This window comes from Solanum verrucosum, unplaced genomic scaffold, assembly GCF_900185275.1.
Source record: "Solanum verrucosum unplaced genomic scaffold, falcon-dt-bn FXZP01000229.1, whole genome shotgun sequence".
In the NCBI taxonomy this organism is placed as follows: domain Eukaryota; kingdom Viridiplantae; phylum Streptophyta; class Magnoliopsida; order Solanales; family Solanaceae; genus Solanum; species Solanum verrucosum.
The window spans coordinates 1,953,612-1,969,982 of NW_026020011.1; the positions used below are offsets into that span (position 1 = coordinate 1,953,612).

At 35.2% G+C, this 16,371-nt stretch overlaps 4 protein-coding genes across 6 annotated transcripts in view; 3 read left to right on the forward strand and 1 right to left on the reverse strand.

Annotated features, from left to right (window-relative positions):
- The window catches only part of LOC125820445 (uncharacterized), a 195,773-nt gene that overhangs the window by 131,896 nt on the left and 47,506 nt on the right, over positions 1-16,371 (forward strand). The window lies entirely within an intron of this gene.
- LOC125820432 (uncharacterized) overlaps positions 1-16,371 on the forward strand; it is a 430,223-nt gene that overhangs the window by 41,988 nt on the left and 371,864 nt on the right. The window lies entirely within an intron of this gene.
- Positions 2,075-3,810, forward strand: LOC125820441 (6-phosphogluconate dehydrogenase, decarboxylating 3, chloroplastic). The gene has a single exon (XM_049499878.1). It carries the CDS (start codon positions 2,104-2,106, stop codon positions 3,589-3,591), a length of 1,488 nt encoding a protein of 495 aa, XP_049355835.1. The 5' UTR covers positions 2,075-2,103; the 3' UTR covers positions 3,592-3,810.
- On the reverse strand, positions 6,887-11,554 carry LOC125820438 (BTB/POZ domain-containing protein POB1-like). Its single transcript, XM_049499875.1, has 6 exons — positions 11,289-11,554; positions 10,575-10,727; positions 10,137-10,261; positions 10,001-10,064; positions 8,375-8,654; positions 6,887-7,985 (listed from the first exon to the last, which is right to left on the reverse strand). The coding sequence occupies exons 1-6, from the start codon at positions 11,515-11,517 to the stop codon at positions 7,169-7,171; spliced, it is 1,668 nt and encodes a 555-aa protein (XP_049355832.1). The 5' UTR covers positions 11,518-11,554; the 3' UTR covers positions 6,887-7,168.

Below are 16,371 nucleotides of genomic sequence, written 5' to 3' on the forward strand. Positions count from 1 at the left end.
GAAGCACTAATTATTGTTAGTTTCATTTTACTTAATTAGTTCTACCAAAAGCATCCAATTGCACTAAAATTTTCAACAAAAATGTTTAAAATGAAGAAACTAACATTCTTCATTTACGAGCAGACAATAATTCGAAAAGAATTAATTAGTTGAAAGTCTTCTAGTATTTCTTATTAGCGAAGAATATACCATGGTGTAAAGGATTAGATAATGTATGTATCTATAATTTTAAAAGAGTGCTTGATAGAGACATTAACATTAGAAATAAAATCTTTTTTTTTATAGTCAAATAATATTGTTTAAAGTGAGGATTCAAGATTGATGAATACGTAATTTAATCGATGGTATTATTTTATTGATCACACATTACTTATTATCACACTGATATTCCTTTTGCTAGATCGATTCTCTTAAATATAAAATTCAAACGATAAAAAAGTAAATAAAATATCGAAGTCGCATTTGGCTTGTTAATGTGTCTTCCGATGAGATTTGATTGATTTTTAATCATAGTTTTTTTTTTTTTTACAAAAGATTATCTATAATTTGAGTGATTTTATAGTGAAAGTAAATAATTTAGTGACTTTTATAAGAAAAAATCATTATCATGTCCTTTTAAGGAATTTTTTTGAAAGGTATTCATTTCGTTTTCATGAAAAAATCATTGTTCATGGATTCTTGTATAATTTATTTTTTTCCTGAAAATCAGAACCTTTTTCTACTTTACTTGATCCATTGAAAATTTTTCTTTGACCATGATATTTTTCCTTCTTTTTGTACCACCTGGATATCCCTTTCCACCGCAGCACCAAGTTGCTAGTCAGCGAGGGTGAAGCGCTTCCTAATAAAGATATTTTCCTACTTAGAAGGACTCGTTATTAATAGTAAATTAGTGTATTCTCCAACTACAAATGTAATAGTATTTTTTTTATGATAATGGTATTTGGGTCAACTTTCACACGCCTCAATTAATTTCACCTTTCATTAGCAACAAATATCAAGTAACTTTCGTCCACCAACCTCCCATCAGCAACAAATATCAAGTAACCTTCGTCCACCAATCTCCAATCAACAACAAGTACCAGGTAACTCTATCCACCAACCTCCTATCAGCAACAAGTATGAGGTAACTCTGTCCACCAACCTTCTATCAACAACAAATATCAGATAACGCTATACACCAACCTCCTATTAGCAACAAATAACATGTAACTCTGTCCACCAACCTCTTATCAGTAATAAATACCAGATAACTCTGTCCACCAAGCTTCTATCAACAAGAAATACCAGGAAACTCTGTCCACAAACCTCCTATCAACAACAGATACGAGATAACTCTGTCCACAACCTCCTATCAGCAACAAGTATCAGGTAACTCTGTCCACCAACCTCCTATCAGCAACAAATACCAGATAACTTTGTCCACCAACCTCTCATCAACAACAAGTATCAGGTAACTCTGTCCACCAACCTCCTATCATCAAGAAGAAATACCAGGAAACCATGTCCACAAACCTCCTATTAGCAATAAATACGAGGTAACTCTGTCTACCAACCTCCTATCAATAACAAATATTAGGTAACTATGTCCACCAATCTCCCATCAACAACAAAACCATGTAACTTCATCCATCAATGATAAGACAGACAGATACAGATGGAAAAAATCACCTAATATTTTAGTTTCCACTAGAAATTAAACCTGAAACCTCATGATTCTCAATCACTTCATTAACCTCTTAACCATACCCTTGAGTTCCTATTTCTCCAATTACAATATTCTTACACTCTTTTATTTTTAGTAGTATTATTTTCAAGAAATATTTTAAAACAAAAATAATATATTATATTAACGTAATTTTTGTTAAGATAACACTTATTTCGGGAAGAGATTAGACAACATCGACTAGTACGCCAGTCGCCAACCTCTCGTTGGTTGTTTTGGCCACTACCCTTTCACTCCCTCGACGAGTCCGTCACTCTCCTATTTACCTAAAAAACCCACCAAACACTTCTCCTTTTTCACTATATATTCATCTTCTTCACTCCATTGTCAAGAATCTCTTCCTTTTTCTCCTAAAAATCACTGTTTCTTCATTCACCATGGAAGGCGCAGCAACTGCTCAAGCTTTATCTCGTATTGGGTTAGCTGGTCTTGCTGTTATGGGTCAGAATTTAGCCTTAAACATAGCTGAAAAAGGGTTTCCTATATCTGTTTACAATAGAACCACTTCGAAAGTAGATGAAACCCTAGATCGTGCTCAGAATGAAGGACAACTTCCGTTGATTGGACAGTACAATCCTCGTGATTTTGTGCTGTCAATTCAACGACCCAGATCTGTTATCATTCTTGTTAAAGCTGGGTCACCTGTTGATCAAACGATTACTGCGCTTTCTGAGTATATGGAGCCTGGGGATACGATTATTGATGGGGGTAATGAGTGGTATGAGAATACTGAAAGGAGGATTGATGAGGCGTCGTCGAAGGGGCTTTTGTATTTGGGTATGGGTGTTTCTGGTGGTGAAGAAGGGGCGAGGAATGGGCCTTCGCTTATGCCTGGTGGGTCTTATGGGGCTTATACGAATATTAGAGATATTCTTGAGAAGGTTGCAGCTCAAGTTGAGGATGGGCCTTGTGTTACTTATATTGGTGAAGGTGGGTCGGGGAATTTTGTGAAAATGGTGCATAATGGAATTGAATATGGTGATATGCAGTTGATTTCGGAAGCTTATGATGTGTTGAAGAATGCAGGTGGGTTGAGTAATTCTGAATTGGCTGATATTTTTGCTGAATGGAACCGTGGGGAATTGGAGAGTTTTTTGGTTGAAATTACAGCGGATATATTCAATGTGAAGGATGAATTAACTGGAAATGGGGAGTTAGTGGATAAGATTTTGGATAAGACAGGAATGAAGGGAACGGGGAAATGGACTGTGCAGCAGGCGGCGGAGCTGTCTATTGCAGCTCCGACGATTGCTGCTTCGTTAGACAGTAGGTACATGAGTGGATTGAAGGATGAGAGGGTAGAAGCCTCAGAGATTTTCAGGAAGGAAGGGTTAAAGGAGGAAATAAGTTCTGATATTAATGGTAGCAGTCTTGATAAGAAGAGATTGATTGATGATGTGAGGCAGGCATTGTATGCGTCGAAAATCTGTAGTTATGCTCAGGGGATGAATTTGCTAAGGGCAAAGAGCTCTGAGAAAGGGTGGAATTTGAATTTGGGAGAGATGGCAAGGATTTGGAAAGGTGGTTGTATTATCAGGGCAGTGTTTTTGGATCGTATTAAGAAGGCGTATCAGAGGAATCCTAATTTGGCTAACTTGATGGTTGACCCGGAGTTTGCAAGGGAGATGGTGCAGAGGCAAGCAGCTTGGAGGAGAGTGGTGGGACTTGCTGTTCAGAAGGGAATTAGTGTTCCTGGAATGTCTGCTAGTCTTCAGTATTTTGACACCTACAGGCGTTCTAGGCTTCCCGCGAACCTTGTGCAGGCTCAGAGGGACTATTTCGGGGCACATACTTATGAGAGAGTTGACAAGTCAGGAGCATACCATACCGAGTGGGCAAAACTTGCTAGGAAAGCCCGAGTGTAATGCTGCTGCAGCTATTGCGGATTATGATCAAAATCTCTGGTATTAGTTGCGCTTTGTCAACTGTTTGATTTTAAAAGTGTGCAATTCAGGCATTTAAAATTCCAATGTTGAGAGTTTTTATTTGCTAGGCATAAGAAAGATTGGTAAGCTTTTTTCGTTTAGTTTTGCAGTTAATAATGTTGTATGCCTTTGAACATTATAGGGCCTTGGCTATTAAAAATGACTTCTTTCATTGAAGTAACAGAAGTTGCTTTTCTATTTTACATTTTGATGCATACAAATTACCTGCACTTTTATTTATATATGGATTATTACAGCTCCTCACTCTCCAAACTAATATTTCTTATATTTGAAGATATCATGTTATAGCAAGTAGTTTGTGTTTGTCTTCGGTGCTCTGCTCCGAGAGTATTATATGTTGTTAGTAGAGAAAAATACTTTACTGTGAAAGAGAGCTATGGTTGTGATGGTGAATGAGCCTTGAGGCGAAGGATAGATTGTGCTTGCAATGCTTCATTAAAAATATGTCTGAGACAATGCCTAAACTTAAAGGGCAAACAATAATGAGTATGTGATTAGGGGAAATATGGGAAGCATGTTGTGGCTCTTATCCTGGTTGATGCTATATGGATGATTAGGATGGATCTTAGAAGTGGCAGCGAAAGGCAACGGCCTGGTCATTGGACTGATGAAGTGGATGAAAGATGAGAAAAGGCAGTCCTAGGTTACTTTTTCATGAGTGCCTTAATTATCACGAAAGACACATTTCGTATAAAACCTTCTGAATTTTAGAAATCTTATATGCCTTCTAGGTTTGTATCTTCAAATTTTGTTGTTTCCTTCAGGAGTCTCTTCTTCCCTCGCCTCTTTTCTATGTTTCTGTTTCTACTTATGTTTGCTTGTGTGCTGTTTTAGTTTACCATTTCTCAACAGTGTTTCCGAACTGCCACTTGCAGAGTTTCTTGCTTTTATTTTCTTTGATTTCTGTAGTTTGAATTGACACTAACGATTTCATCTTCTTAAAAAATTTGTGCAAATAACATGATCCCTGCCTGTCCGATGCCATATCATGTCTGACCCCAAACTCGAAGCTGTATATATCTGCAAGGTTTTTATACTATTTAAGTAAAAAATTTGTTCCGATATTTAAGGTTATTATTTGATATTTTCAGAGACAACTGTTGCTATGCAGTTAGTTTATAAATGTTTTAAGATTCTTTTGATTGCTTTCAATAACTATAATTTTTTATTTTGTCGAACTGGGGGCTTAACCAATTGAAATCCTTAAAATTCTCTGGTGTTTTTTGAGTAATAATGATGTGTTAGTAATTCCTATTTTCTTTTTGAGATGGTTTTCAAGTATTTCTCATAAATTGAAACAGTCTTTCACCACAAGAAATTGATATTAAAATCAAAATTATTTGTGCTTTATTTTCTTTTCTGCTGAAGTGGTTGTGCAGTTATGTATTTTCCGTACGTTAATCAACTATGTAGTAAATGATGGTACATTTCTAAGCTTCATGTGTTTATGTGATTGGCATGAAAGTTCTTCACATAACACTCATTGTGGGAACACTAATGAATGTGATGTTTAAAATAAGAGCCTTCTCTTACTTGGATGCTCAAGTTTTCCTTACAGAAGTCTCTGATATAGACTTTCCGTGTCCCCTTTTGTGCTCGATGATGAAAATCACGAAACTTTTTATCAGGAATTTGTTTGTTGTAAAAAATCAGATATTCTGTCTGCTTTTCTGAAAGAACTTCAGTTTGATCCTTAGCTACTCTCTGTCTAGACTATTGTTCCCTCCTCTTTGCACGTCTGTGTATCATCTCGATCTTCAAGTCCAATTCTCCTTTGTACATTTTGAAACTTCAATTCAACATAAATGACATGCAGTGTAGTTAATAAGATTCTTATCGACTCCTTCTGGGAGCATCTTGCTTGTGACTCCAGTTGTAGAGAGCACTACTGATTTGAAGAACACTGGTTTAGGATTGGTGGTTAACAGAGCTTAATATTTCATGCTGGTTACTATCCTAATGTTTTGCTCCTTAATTCCTGTTTTTCTTCTGCATCATGACTGTTAGATTATTTTTCGTGACCATGTCTATGCTTGCTGAGAAAGAGCTTCATCGTTTTTTTGTCATGTCCATGTTTCATTTTTCATGACCTATGAGTCTTGTGGGTGTCTATGGCTTGTTGCTTCTGGCTAACTTCGTGCAACTCTCTTTTTTTGCCTTGGTCGTGTTGTTAAGCTTACATTTGGTCCAGCTCCAAGGTCTGTTACAAGTCTTTGATTTGTTTGTACATCATAAAAAGAAAGGTTGTAGAACCTAAATAATTAAATGCTGGAATGAATGATAGATGATTCATGCACCCAAGGGTGTGGCCTAGTGGTTAATGAAGTAGTTGAGAATCCTGAGGTCTCAGGTTTAAAACTCAGCGGAGAAAAAAATAATACAAGGTGATTCTTTTCATTTATCCTAATACTTGTGCGTGAAAGCTGACCTGGACGCTACTATCATAAGAAAAGAAAGAATGATGATTCATATAGTCGACCCTACTTAACTTGAGATAGAGGCATCGTCATTTCTGTTTCACCTCTATTTATTTGATCTTTTGCATTCTTGATGCAATCTTTCAGAAGGGATTGAAAACATTATTCTAAATGAATATAAGCCGTTTGTTTAATTGCTGTTAGTCAACCTTGTAACATTCATCGTGATATAAAACATGAAGGGTTAACAATGTATTATTAAATTAAAATAGGCCTGTTTAGATTGGCTTAAAAAATTAAATGACTTTTAAGTTAAAAAATATAAAATAAAAAATAAGGAGAGACCTACTTTTGATTTTTGACTTATTTTAAGTCATTTTTTACCTTGCCGAACACTTGCTAACTTATTTTAAGTCATTTTTGATTTATCCTTAAGTTATTTATTATATTTGTTAAGCATTTCCAGAAATCAAAAACTGACTTAAAAATATATTTAACCAACTTTTAAGCCAATCGAAACACCTTCTTAGTCAAATGATCCAAAGCAGAGCACTTTTTCAGTTCATCTAAAACCTAAAGTTTGGCAGTAATTTGGAATTAACCATTATTAGCTAATAAACCTTGCGTTAGGTTGGTAAGAGAAGGGGTAACAATTTCAAAATAAAATGCGAGTTATTTTATTTCACGTTTAGTTATTGGTATTACCTAATCCCATGAACTATTTAGTATTATTAAAATGGTGGGATTCGGTGAAATATCCTTGTCTATCCCATACACCAATCAAACGACAACCATGGTTCCTTTAACTACTATTTACTCGAAGAAATTAACAAGTCAAAAAGGCAGTACAATGTCAAGCAGATGAAGCTACTGAGTCTGTTAGTTTCAGTAACATACAGCAGCAGGGCCCATACAACAATTTCTACATAGGCACTGAACTTCTTCAATTAACGAGAATATACAATTGAAACCCTTTTAACAGACCTTTGGCTGGATAACCTCTTCATCTTAAAGCCCTCTTGACATCTAAAAAGTCCAGTATGGCTGTAAGCAAAGTCTTTCTGTTAGTATGTAAAAGCTCATACCCGGAGGATAGTAAGCACAGCTCGAAGATGGAGAATACCATTGATGAAGTATACACTATCCTCAGCCATAAAAGAAGTCCAAGGTAAGCCTGCCAGGTTCCTGTAGCCAACAGCCTTGCCACCGGTGAATGTGTAGTTCCCCTTATATTTGCTCACATAGCCCTCGGTTAGCTTTGTCCAAACTGCAAACTCATAATCCACTGCAAATGACACTGACCCCTTCTCTTGCATGCCTAAGAACAACCCAAAGCAATGGAATGCATTCTGTTGATCCATGTTACAATGAGCAGATAGGAAAAAACCCTGTCCACCCAAATGGAAAGCCTGTGAGTAAACTCTACCAGCAGGAAAGAGATTATTACACTCTTCCCGTTTTAAATCTAGGTAAACGATACACTGCTGACGAGGAAGTTCAAACTCGACAACTTTAATTGGTCTATACTTGTAAGCACGCTCCACAAAACTACTACGTGATGCATTGCCCTCCTCAGCAGCAAGCGAACGCTGCCGGTGCGGTGCTTCAGCTTTGAAAAATAAAGCCTCCAGTACATCCTTGGAAGCTAGTTCAGGATCAAAATCATTACAAGTTAGAACTTTCCTCAGCTTCCTGCATGTCATGTATGGAAAACGAATGAGGCGACAAAGACGTGACCCCAATATTTCACGTCTTTCTTCCAAGTTTGGGTAATGGGTACGAGCCCACTTTAAAACAAAGTCACAGACAGCATCCTCTGAAGCAACCTGAAGATCGTCATTGGAGAGAACAGCCTCAATTCCCGCAAGAGGTAAGTTCAATACCTCTTCTTGGAACCTGGCAAGGAATTTAGGAAACGGTTCAGATGACATATCTTTGCCTAAACCATCAAAAAAACGTTTCTAAGGAGCGAACATGTTTTGATATCTAGGTTTAAATTGAAAGCATTCTGATATCTGACACTAGAAGCCTCTTTTGAGGCAAGATTGGAGGTCCTTTATCTCACTAGTCAGTAATCAAACAAACAGGAAAACGTTAATAGCTAGTTTATAAAGCCTCAGAAGTAGGCATTTGGGAAAAGCACACGCATTCTGAAATAGGAGTTAGCTCGTGAGGACAACAAAACTCTAGCTTTTCTTCACATTTCATTTCTAAGAAACAGTATTAAGCTTCAATTTCAATCAACCAGAGTAAGTAATAATTTATTTTTTTGGAAGTGTTCTCACTTGGTGATATCCTTGAAATGTGCAGCAAGAAACTGTTTTGCAGCATCTATCAGTGGCCGAACTGCATCAGCAATAGAAACACTAGAAGGAAGATCCAAATATAGCAAAGCTGATTCACATGTCATGGGAAGATTGAGCAGTAAGCGGCTGCAGTGTCTCATGCATGATGCAACCTCAAATTTGTCAGCAGCCATAAGCACATCAAGCAAAGCAGTAGGTGTTATCGTAGACAAAGTATTGCTATACATGAATTTTAGCAAGTCCATGAAGGCAGCTTCTTCTGCGAAAAAAAAAAGATAAAGAAAGGTGGATGTGAAAAGAAAAAAATTGTGATCATAAATTAAAGGAAACTATGTTCACTAGTTAATAACTATGTAAGAATTCTTCTTTAAATATATATATATTTTATGACAAGGGAAATCCGCAGCCGCGTGCGCACAGGGTAAAACCCCCGCTCCTATGCAATAGCTCGCAAACCACATAGGAGAGATAACCCGCACTAGGCAAGCCCGATGCGACGAGCTCGACCCAGAAGGCAAACCCCTTGCTTTCGTTGGCAAGGGGTTCCGAGCTTGAGACCTCCAACATGGAAGTCTCAAGCCCAAACCACTGGGCCACTTGGAACATGTTATTAACCTTGCAAACATATGAATAGACAATCATTGTCTCACACAAATGTTTCTGAGAGACACGATTCTTGTTCTGGTGTCCAATCCTTTTATTAATCATCAAGATAGATAAAGTAATGGATATTTAGAATGATGCCTTTCTATATTTGAAGACTTTTTACTTCTTAACCTTTCTACTTAGCCATGTGACCAGGAGGTCATGAGTTCAAGCTATGGAAACAACCTCTTGCAAAAATGTAGGGTAAGACTGCGTACAATAGACCCTTGTCGTTCTTTATCGTACCCCGCGCATAGCGGGAGCTTAGTGCAACGGGCTCCCTTGTTTTTTTACTTAGCCCTCAATGATATGTCCAATAAGAATTGGCATGGCTTTCAAGACTAGTAGATACAAAGGGTACTTAAGGGCGTTATGAATTTAACTTGTGTCAAACATACTTCTTTCTTAAACAAGTCAATCAAACACCATCTGATAAATTAAAAGGTGGAAGTACAAGAATCCCTTCAATTCTATGAATTCAAACAGCCGAAAAAAACTGAATTTTCATTTAGTGATTGATACACATTGCTCTCTAATTGCACATCCTAAACATCTAAAACTTGTTATTGAAATGTCAAATCAAGTGCACAAGAGGTGGCTAGTCTGTGTAAATAGGAGTATAGCAAGACATGCTTTTCATTCCACCTCCCCTTTTTTGGAGGGTGAGGGTGAGGGTGGGGGTGGTAAGTAACATAGAACACGATATAGTGTAAGTAACATAGAACATAATATAGTACTACCTACAAGCAATTTCAATAGCTTGCTTTCTAGCCTTACCAATTGAAATATGAGATAGATAATAGACACAGATGAAGCTCAGACAATACAATTGTACCCGAATTCTGATATGGACATCATCAGGTTAATATTACTACTCTACGAGGACAACTTTCTAAAGAAAAGGACATTACAATGAAATGAGAACATGCCAAACTACAACTACAAAATCTTAATACTAACCCGAGGCATGGATTTGTACAGTAACATGCTGCTGCTCTGACTCTTTCATGCCATTGGAGAATAGCTATGAAGAAAACAAGAAGACGTCATCAAGACTTTCTGACTCATCAAGAACAGAGCATTAAAGACTCCTAACCTTGTAAAAGAATGGACTCTGTGCGGCCAAAATAGGAGAACTGATGTGTATAGTTCTAACTGGAAGCGCAGCTGCCGAGTTCAAGTATGTGAATGAGTCAGTGCTCTTAGAAGCAACACCACCACCTTTAAAATGCCGTAAGCTTGTTACAAAAGGAAATAGAACAGAGAAAGAGAAAAAAAAACACAAAATGATAAAGGAACTTAGGTTTCACATGCCATTACATCATAACAAAATTAAGGTTTCAGATTATGCACACAAAGATGTCACCTATATTGCCTAGAAGAGTGAAAGCAATGTTAGTATATCTCTTAGATTCTCATATATCATGATCTTATGTTAAAACAGTTAGAATCCTTAACAAATGACATCCTTGAAATAGTAGTACAGTGATGGAAATAAGATAATTTGGTCTACAGTGGGGAAGTGCATAGGTACCCGGGTGATCTGTAGTCATCTCAACGCCGGATGGAGATTCCTCCGCCATTGCAACAGCTTCCTCATCTTGGTTCTCATAAGCAAGGACATCTTCTGTATCCAGCATAGTACAATTCAAAACATCGTCCTCACATTGCGTGAGCACGTCTGCATCTGAAAGGTTTATGAGATCAGCATCCACTATGACGAAAAACAAAGTGAACTTGGAGAAACTAACTAATAAGTGCAATTATGTTAAAACAGAACTAGCTTGAGTAAGTTTTCTGATGGGCAAATTCTCGAAATGCCACACACGTGTCAAATTCTTTAAAAATACACTACTTTTTGGAGAATTCGACACACACCCATTGGGGTTTTTGAAACGTTCGAGTAACATAGCTAGATAGTACAAAATTAAAATTTAAAAAAGAAGAAAACAGAGCAGAAAAATAAATAAATTCAAATCCTAAATTTTGCATCTTTTCCTCATAAAGCATGTTATTTTAAAATCCCATTCTTCACAATCATTTTAACCATAATAAAGACAACAACAAAAAAGATATATCAAACATCCCTTTGTAAAAAAATTAACCCTCAAAACCAAAATTAGACAAATATGCAAATTGTACTTCTACATACAAAATATAGACACATTAAAACCAAGAAAAAACCCTAAATTCTACAAAAAGATTTTTCAAAAAACCCTAATTAGTGAAATTAAAAGAACTAACTAACCATTTTGTTTATTGGTTTCTTCTCTTCTACGTTTGCGTTTCCGGTCCCAATCGCCGGCAGTACTGCTGCATCCCTCACCTTCGGATTTGACGTACGGAACAATCTGGATCGTCAGAATCCGGTCGGAGAAAGTGGCGTTGTTGTAAGCAAAAGAGAAGTCGGATCCGGTACCCGACCCGTAACCAAGAGTGTCCATTTTGGTTAATGGATCAGAAAGATCGTTTTTCATGGAATTCAAAAATCACGTAAGTTAGAGAAGAAAAGGTTGAGAGAATTTGTGAGGATAATAGTATTATGGAAGTTATGGCTCACAATATATACATTTTTGTTCATTTCTCTAATTAGTTATATTAGGTTAATTAAACTACTTTTTTTTCTTCTATATGTATACTTTTATTTATAACAACTAAATGAGATCTAAGCATAAAATATTATTTCATATATATATAAAATATCGAGAAAATGGTCAAAAGCCCCCCCAACTTATAGCCAGATTTTCAACTACACACTCATACTTTACGGGGGTCCTATTACCTCCTTGGACATTTTAAAAGTAGAATATATAACCCCTTATTAATTCACCCCCAGATTCGTATTAAGTAGTGCTGGACACGCGCCCGCCACGTAATATATATATTTTTAATGTATAAAAATCAATTATTTTGTTTTTTTTTTCATCTCCAGGCATGGCATCAGCCACCGGCCGGAGATTTTTCATCCATTTTCATCCAAATTTCTCTCGATTCAACCTTCAAAAATCCCCACTTTTTTTCAATAATCGCCTAATTACCCTTCAAAATCTCAATTTCTACACCATTTCCTGTTTTTTCTCTCGATATTGATGAAATTTCACTCAAAATCATTAATTATTTAATGCTCCAAAAAGTCGGTCAATTTTGGGGATTAAATTTTTAGATGCAATTAGTTTAGTTTAGTTGGGTAGAAATCTTTAAAATGAAGATATTGTAATGTTTTTGTACTATTCAATATTTATTGTAGATTTGATAGTCAAAACTTATCAGATCTGAAATAGGAAGGTAGATGCAATACCTAAATATTTAAATTTTGTGTTTATGCTTGAATCTACATCTCCTACTTTAAAAATCTTGAAGCTACAAAGGAAGTGGCAATGGTGGTTCACAACGAAATTGATGGTTGATGGGTTTGTTCTCACATAGTGGAAGGCCGATGAAAACTAAGAATTGGTGGTGGATGAGTGAAGTTCACATGGTGCCGCCGCCGCCGCAGCCCATGTTGTTGTTGTTGGTGTTTCTTGTTAAAGAGAAAGAAGAAAAGGTTGTTGGTGTTTCTTGTTAAAGAGAAAGAAGAAAAAGAACGTTAAAAGTAAAATAAATAAAATAAAAGGAAACATTAAAAAAAATAAAAAAAATAATGAAATAAAAGAAACACTTATAAAGTTAAAATTTTATTATTTGTTTTTGCTCTCACTCTCTCAAAGAGAGTGAACTACACATTCCTTGCCACCTCAGCACATAGGGAGCAAATAACTCCATTTTAAAATAGTCTAAGGGGGTAATAGGACCACCCTAAAGTATGAGTATATAGTTGGGAATTCGACTATAGATTGAGGGGATTTTTGACTATTTTCTCTAAAATATCACATCACTATAGTAGTTATAAAATTTTCAAACAAATAACGAGGTTTGATTGTACATAAGTGTTGAGCTAAGAATGCGATATGAAAAATTTAAGGGGGTTTACGACATTTTGCTCATATACGTAAATTCGTGAGTATGATGAAGATTTATGATTAAATATTAATTAAATTAAACTAATTCTAATTTATTTAGTCAAAAAGTATGCGTGAAGTGATTTTATGATTAATTTTTTAAATGCATGAGGGGTTGTCAAAGAGAGATAATATTGTAGGATTATGATTTTGTCTAACAAAGCTTGTTGAATTCTTCAATTAATTTGACTAGTTATTAGTTAATTTATCTGGCTTGTTAATCTACAAGAATAATACTCATACAAAGTTAATCTATGTGAATGCTCCGCTTTATTCTTTGTCGCGCTACTTCGGCTAGCAATTGGTTTCGGATTCTCCTTAAGGCACCGTATTGAGTAGGGGTTTAAATAGAAACTCTATTTTGGGGTTCAATGTTGTTGGACTCTACTCCTTTCCCGGGCTCGCTCCACTCTATGCCCAAAGCTTCAACTCAATCACTTGGACAGAGGGATTTGACCTGTTACTTTCTTCTACACAAGTATGGACATCATATTTTGATCTCAAAGAGGGACTGACGGAGTTAATTCCTTAAATGGTCACTTAAAGTGGATCTTGCTAATTGAGCAACGAGAAAGAATGAAAATTGGACGTCATGAATGGTGTTAAAAATCATAAACAAGGAGTGAGTTGTCCATTTTGGTTTTAAATATTTTATGCCCTTTATGCATTTTGGAGAGGGGAAATGGTCATTTTGGTTCCGAACTCTACATATTTGGTGGAAGTTGTGGCAGTTGTTTGAGCTGTTGGGTTTTAAAGGTGTGAATAGGAAATGAAAGATTGTGACTCTCTTCAAGGGCATGAGATAACATGAGCATCTTGAAGTGTTTCAAGTTCAGCATATGAAGGCAACAAAGTAAGACCATGCTAAATTATGGTGTTGTGGTGGGACTGCTTCATTTTGAACTATAGGTTTTGAGTTTGAGCACTGAATATTGAATTTTTTTTTGTTTGAAGTGTTGGGTTTTAAAAGGTGAGAATGGAAAATGAAGAGTTGCGACTTTTATGAAGAGTTGAGACTTTTATGAAAAGTTGCGAATTTTATGAAGAGTTATGACTTTTATGAAAAGTTGCGACTATTATGAAAAGTTTCGACTTTTATGAAAAGTTCCGACTTTTATGAAAAGTTGTGGCTTTTATGAAAAGTTGTGATATTTATGAAAAGTTGTGACATTTATGAAAGGTTGTGACCTTTCCGAAAGATTGTGACTTTTCCAAAGGTTTGTGACTTTTCTGGTAAGGCACAATAAGAACATTTTCACACTACCCTTTGTTTTCTATAAATTGAGGGATTTCCTCTCATTTTAGTTAAACGAATTTTTCTGGACTTCTTCTACTACTACTAAATCTAGTATTCTAAGTGTACTTTACTGTCGTTGAGTGGTTCACTGACACCATGAATTTAGGTATCGATACACCGGTGAGTAAGATCATTCTATCCTGAGAGGATATATTCCATTAACCTCGGGTACTTGAGGGGAATAATTTCCTTAAGAGGACACTGTGCATTCAGTGGGCTCAATTTTCTTCTTTGAGAAAAATATTTTGTATATTGCTTCTAATCTGTTTCTGATTTTATTTTCTCTACTAGTTTTAATTTTCTAGTTTTGAAAATACTCTTTAAACTTTGTTGTTTCTTACCAAGTTCTTTAAAGTTTTATTCTAAGTATCTTAGGAATACATGATGAAGAACAATCTTAAGGAAATTATTATACTGTTGGTATTTCTTATATTCTACTGATTGAGGGAAACAGATCATGGAAGTGAAAGATTAATGCACTACTTCTTCAGAATTTGGTGTCTTGTTTAGCAAGATCGAATTGAGAATGTACTAGAAAAATTGGTGGTATTCCGATTAAAGATTACACCAGGTAACCTTTTTATTATTTTTCTAAGGAGGAAAATAGTTTCTAAAAGTTAATTCTTTTGATATTTATCATGTGTATCTTTGGAAAAAGATCTGCAAACCATATGTTTTGGAATGAATTTTCCTTGGCAAATAGTGTTGTCTTTAAAATTCTTTAGTTTGCGGAATGAGAGATGCACATTTTTGTTTGATAAAATAGTATGTCAAAATGTTATAGTTGGAAGACTATTTGAAAAGAAAAGCATTTCTATGTGATAATCTAAGAATATCTTTTATTTTGTTTGGAGAATTTATTTATTTTTGTAGTTTTGTACTCCTTGTGAATTTGATTGTGTCTGGTTTTTGTAGAGTAATTTTTTTTGTAGTTTTCTACTCTGGATAAATAAGACTATGCAATTGGTTTGAAGAATATGAAAACTACATCTAATAAGTCAGTGATGTACCTTTTGTTTTCTATAAACTTCACTGTTAAATAGAAAAAAAAATTGTACAAAAGTTTTTGCCTTTGTTATTAGTATTCTAAATACTAAGTGGTATGTCTATTTGTGATAGAGGAAAAAGACCAGTGACTTAGAGTTTGTGATTTTATGCCTCTATGGAATGAACTTTGACATTGTGTAAAGATTGCCAAAGAGAATTGAAGCACTATAATTCTTTCGTAGAATAATATTTCCAAAAGAGGTTTCATGCTGCCAATGACATTTTGATAGTCTAGAAAAATATGTGAAAAAAAATATTTTCTACTATTTGAAAAATATTTTTGAGATCATATTTAAAATGTGTGGGCTCTTTGCTTATGATAAAGTTAAATTAGACTTAGTGTCTAATTTTAATTTGAAGCACAAGATATGAAATTCAATGATACTTTTGTATTATGTTAACCCACAAAATTCTTGGAGTATATTTGATATTGTGGTTGTTGAGTTTCTCTTTTACTAGTATATGGTATAACTAATATGAAACTACCAAATTATATGTATACTTGTTCAAAATGATTGAGTTCTTTTATGAAAAAGTGTCACTTAAAATGTTGCGACTTTTCATGAAAAGATATATCTTTTAAATATAACTATTTGTATAGACATGAATATTGGTGAATAATCATTTGTCATGTTTTGTAAAAGAAGCATTTGAACTATATTGCCTTTATTGGACCCGATGAAACTTTGTTCATGGGTAGTTCTAGAACAATCAAATTGAAAGTTATGAAAAGGTTCTTCCGAAAAGGACATTTGAGAAGGTGATGACTCTAAACAATGTTTGTATCACACAAAATTGTAAGAAATAGGAACAAAATATTTGTGAGAATAAGCTACCTCGCAAAGAGCTTTTCAAACTCAATATTTTTATTTGTTCCTACTTGCTTGAGTCAAAATGTTTGTGACATGAACATTTGGGGCATGTCAATTACAAAACCTTGTAAGAAAAAATGATCAACTTAGAAGTTTTGTCTAACTTTGAGTGCAATA

Bases quoted from the DNA above. Each gene is read 5' to 3' on its own strand.
- LOC125820441 (XM_049499878.1), top strand. From the start codon at position 2,104: ATGGAAGGCGCAGCAACTGCTCAAGCTTTATCTCGTATTGGGTTAGCT.
- LOC125820438 (XM_049499875.1), bottom strand. From the start codon at position 11,517: ATGAAAAACGATCTTTCTGATCCATTAACCAAAATGGACACTCTTGGT. The intron at 10,728-11,288 runs GTTAGTTAGTTC...TAAACCTTTCAG, and splicing joins AGAAACCAATAAACAAAATG to ATGCAGACGTGCTCACGCAA. The intron at 10,262-10,574 runs GTACCTATGCAC...GGCATTTTAAAG, and splicing joins GATGACTACAGATCACCCGG to GTGGTGGTGTTGCTTCTAAG.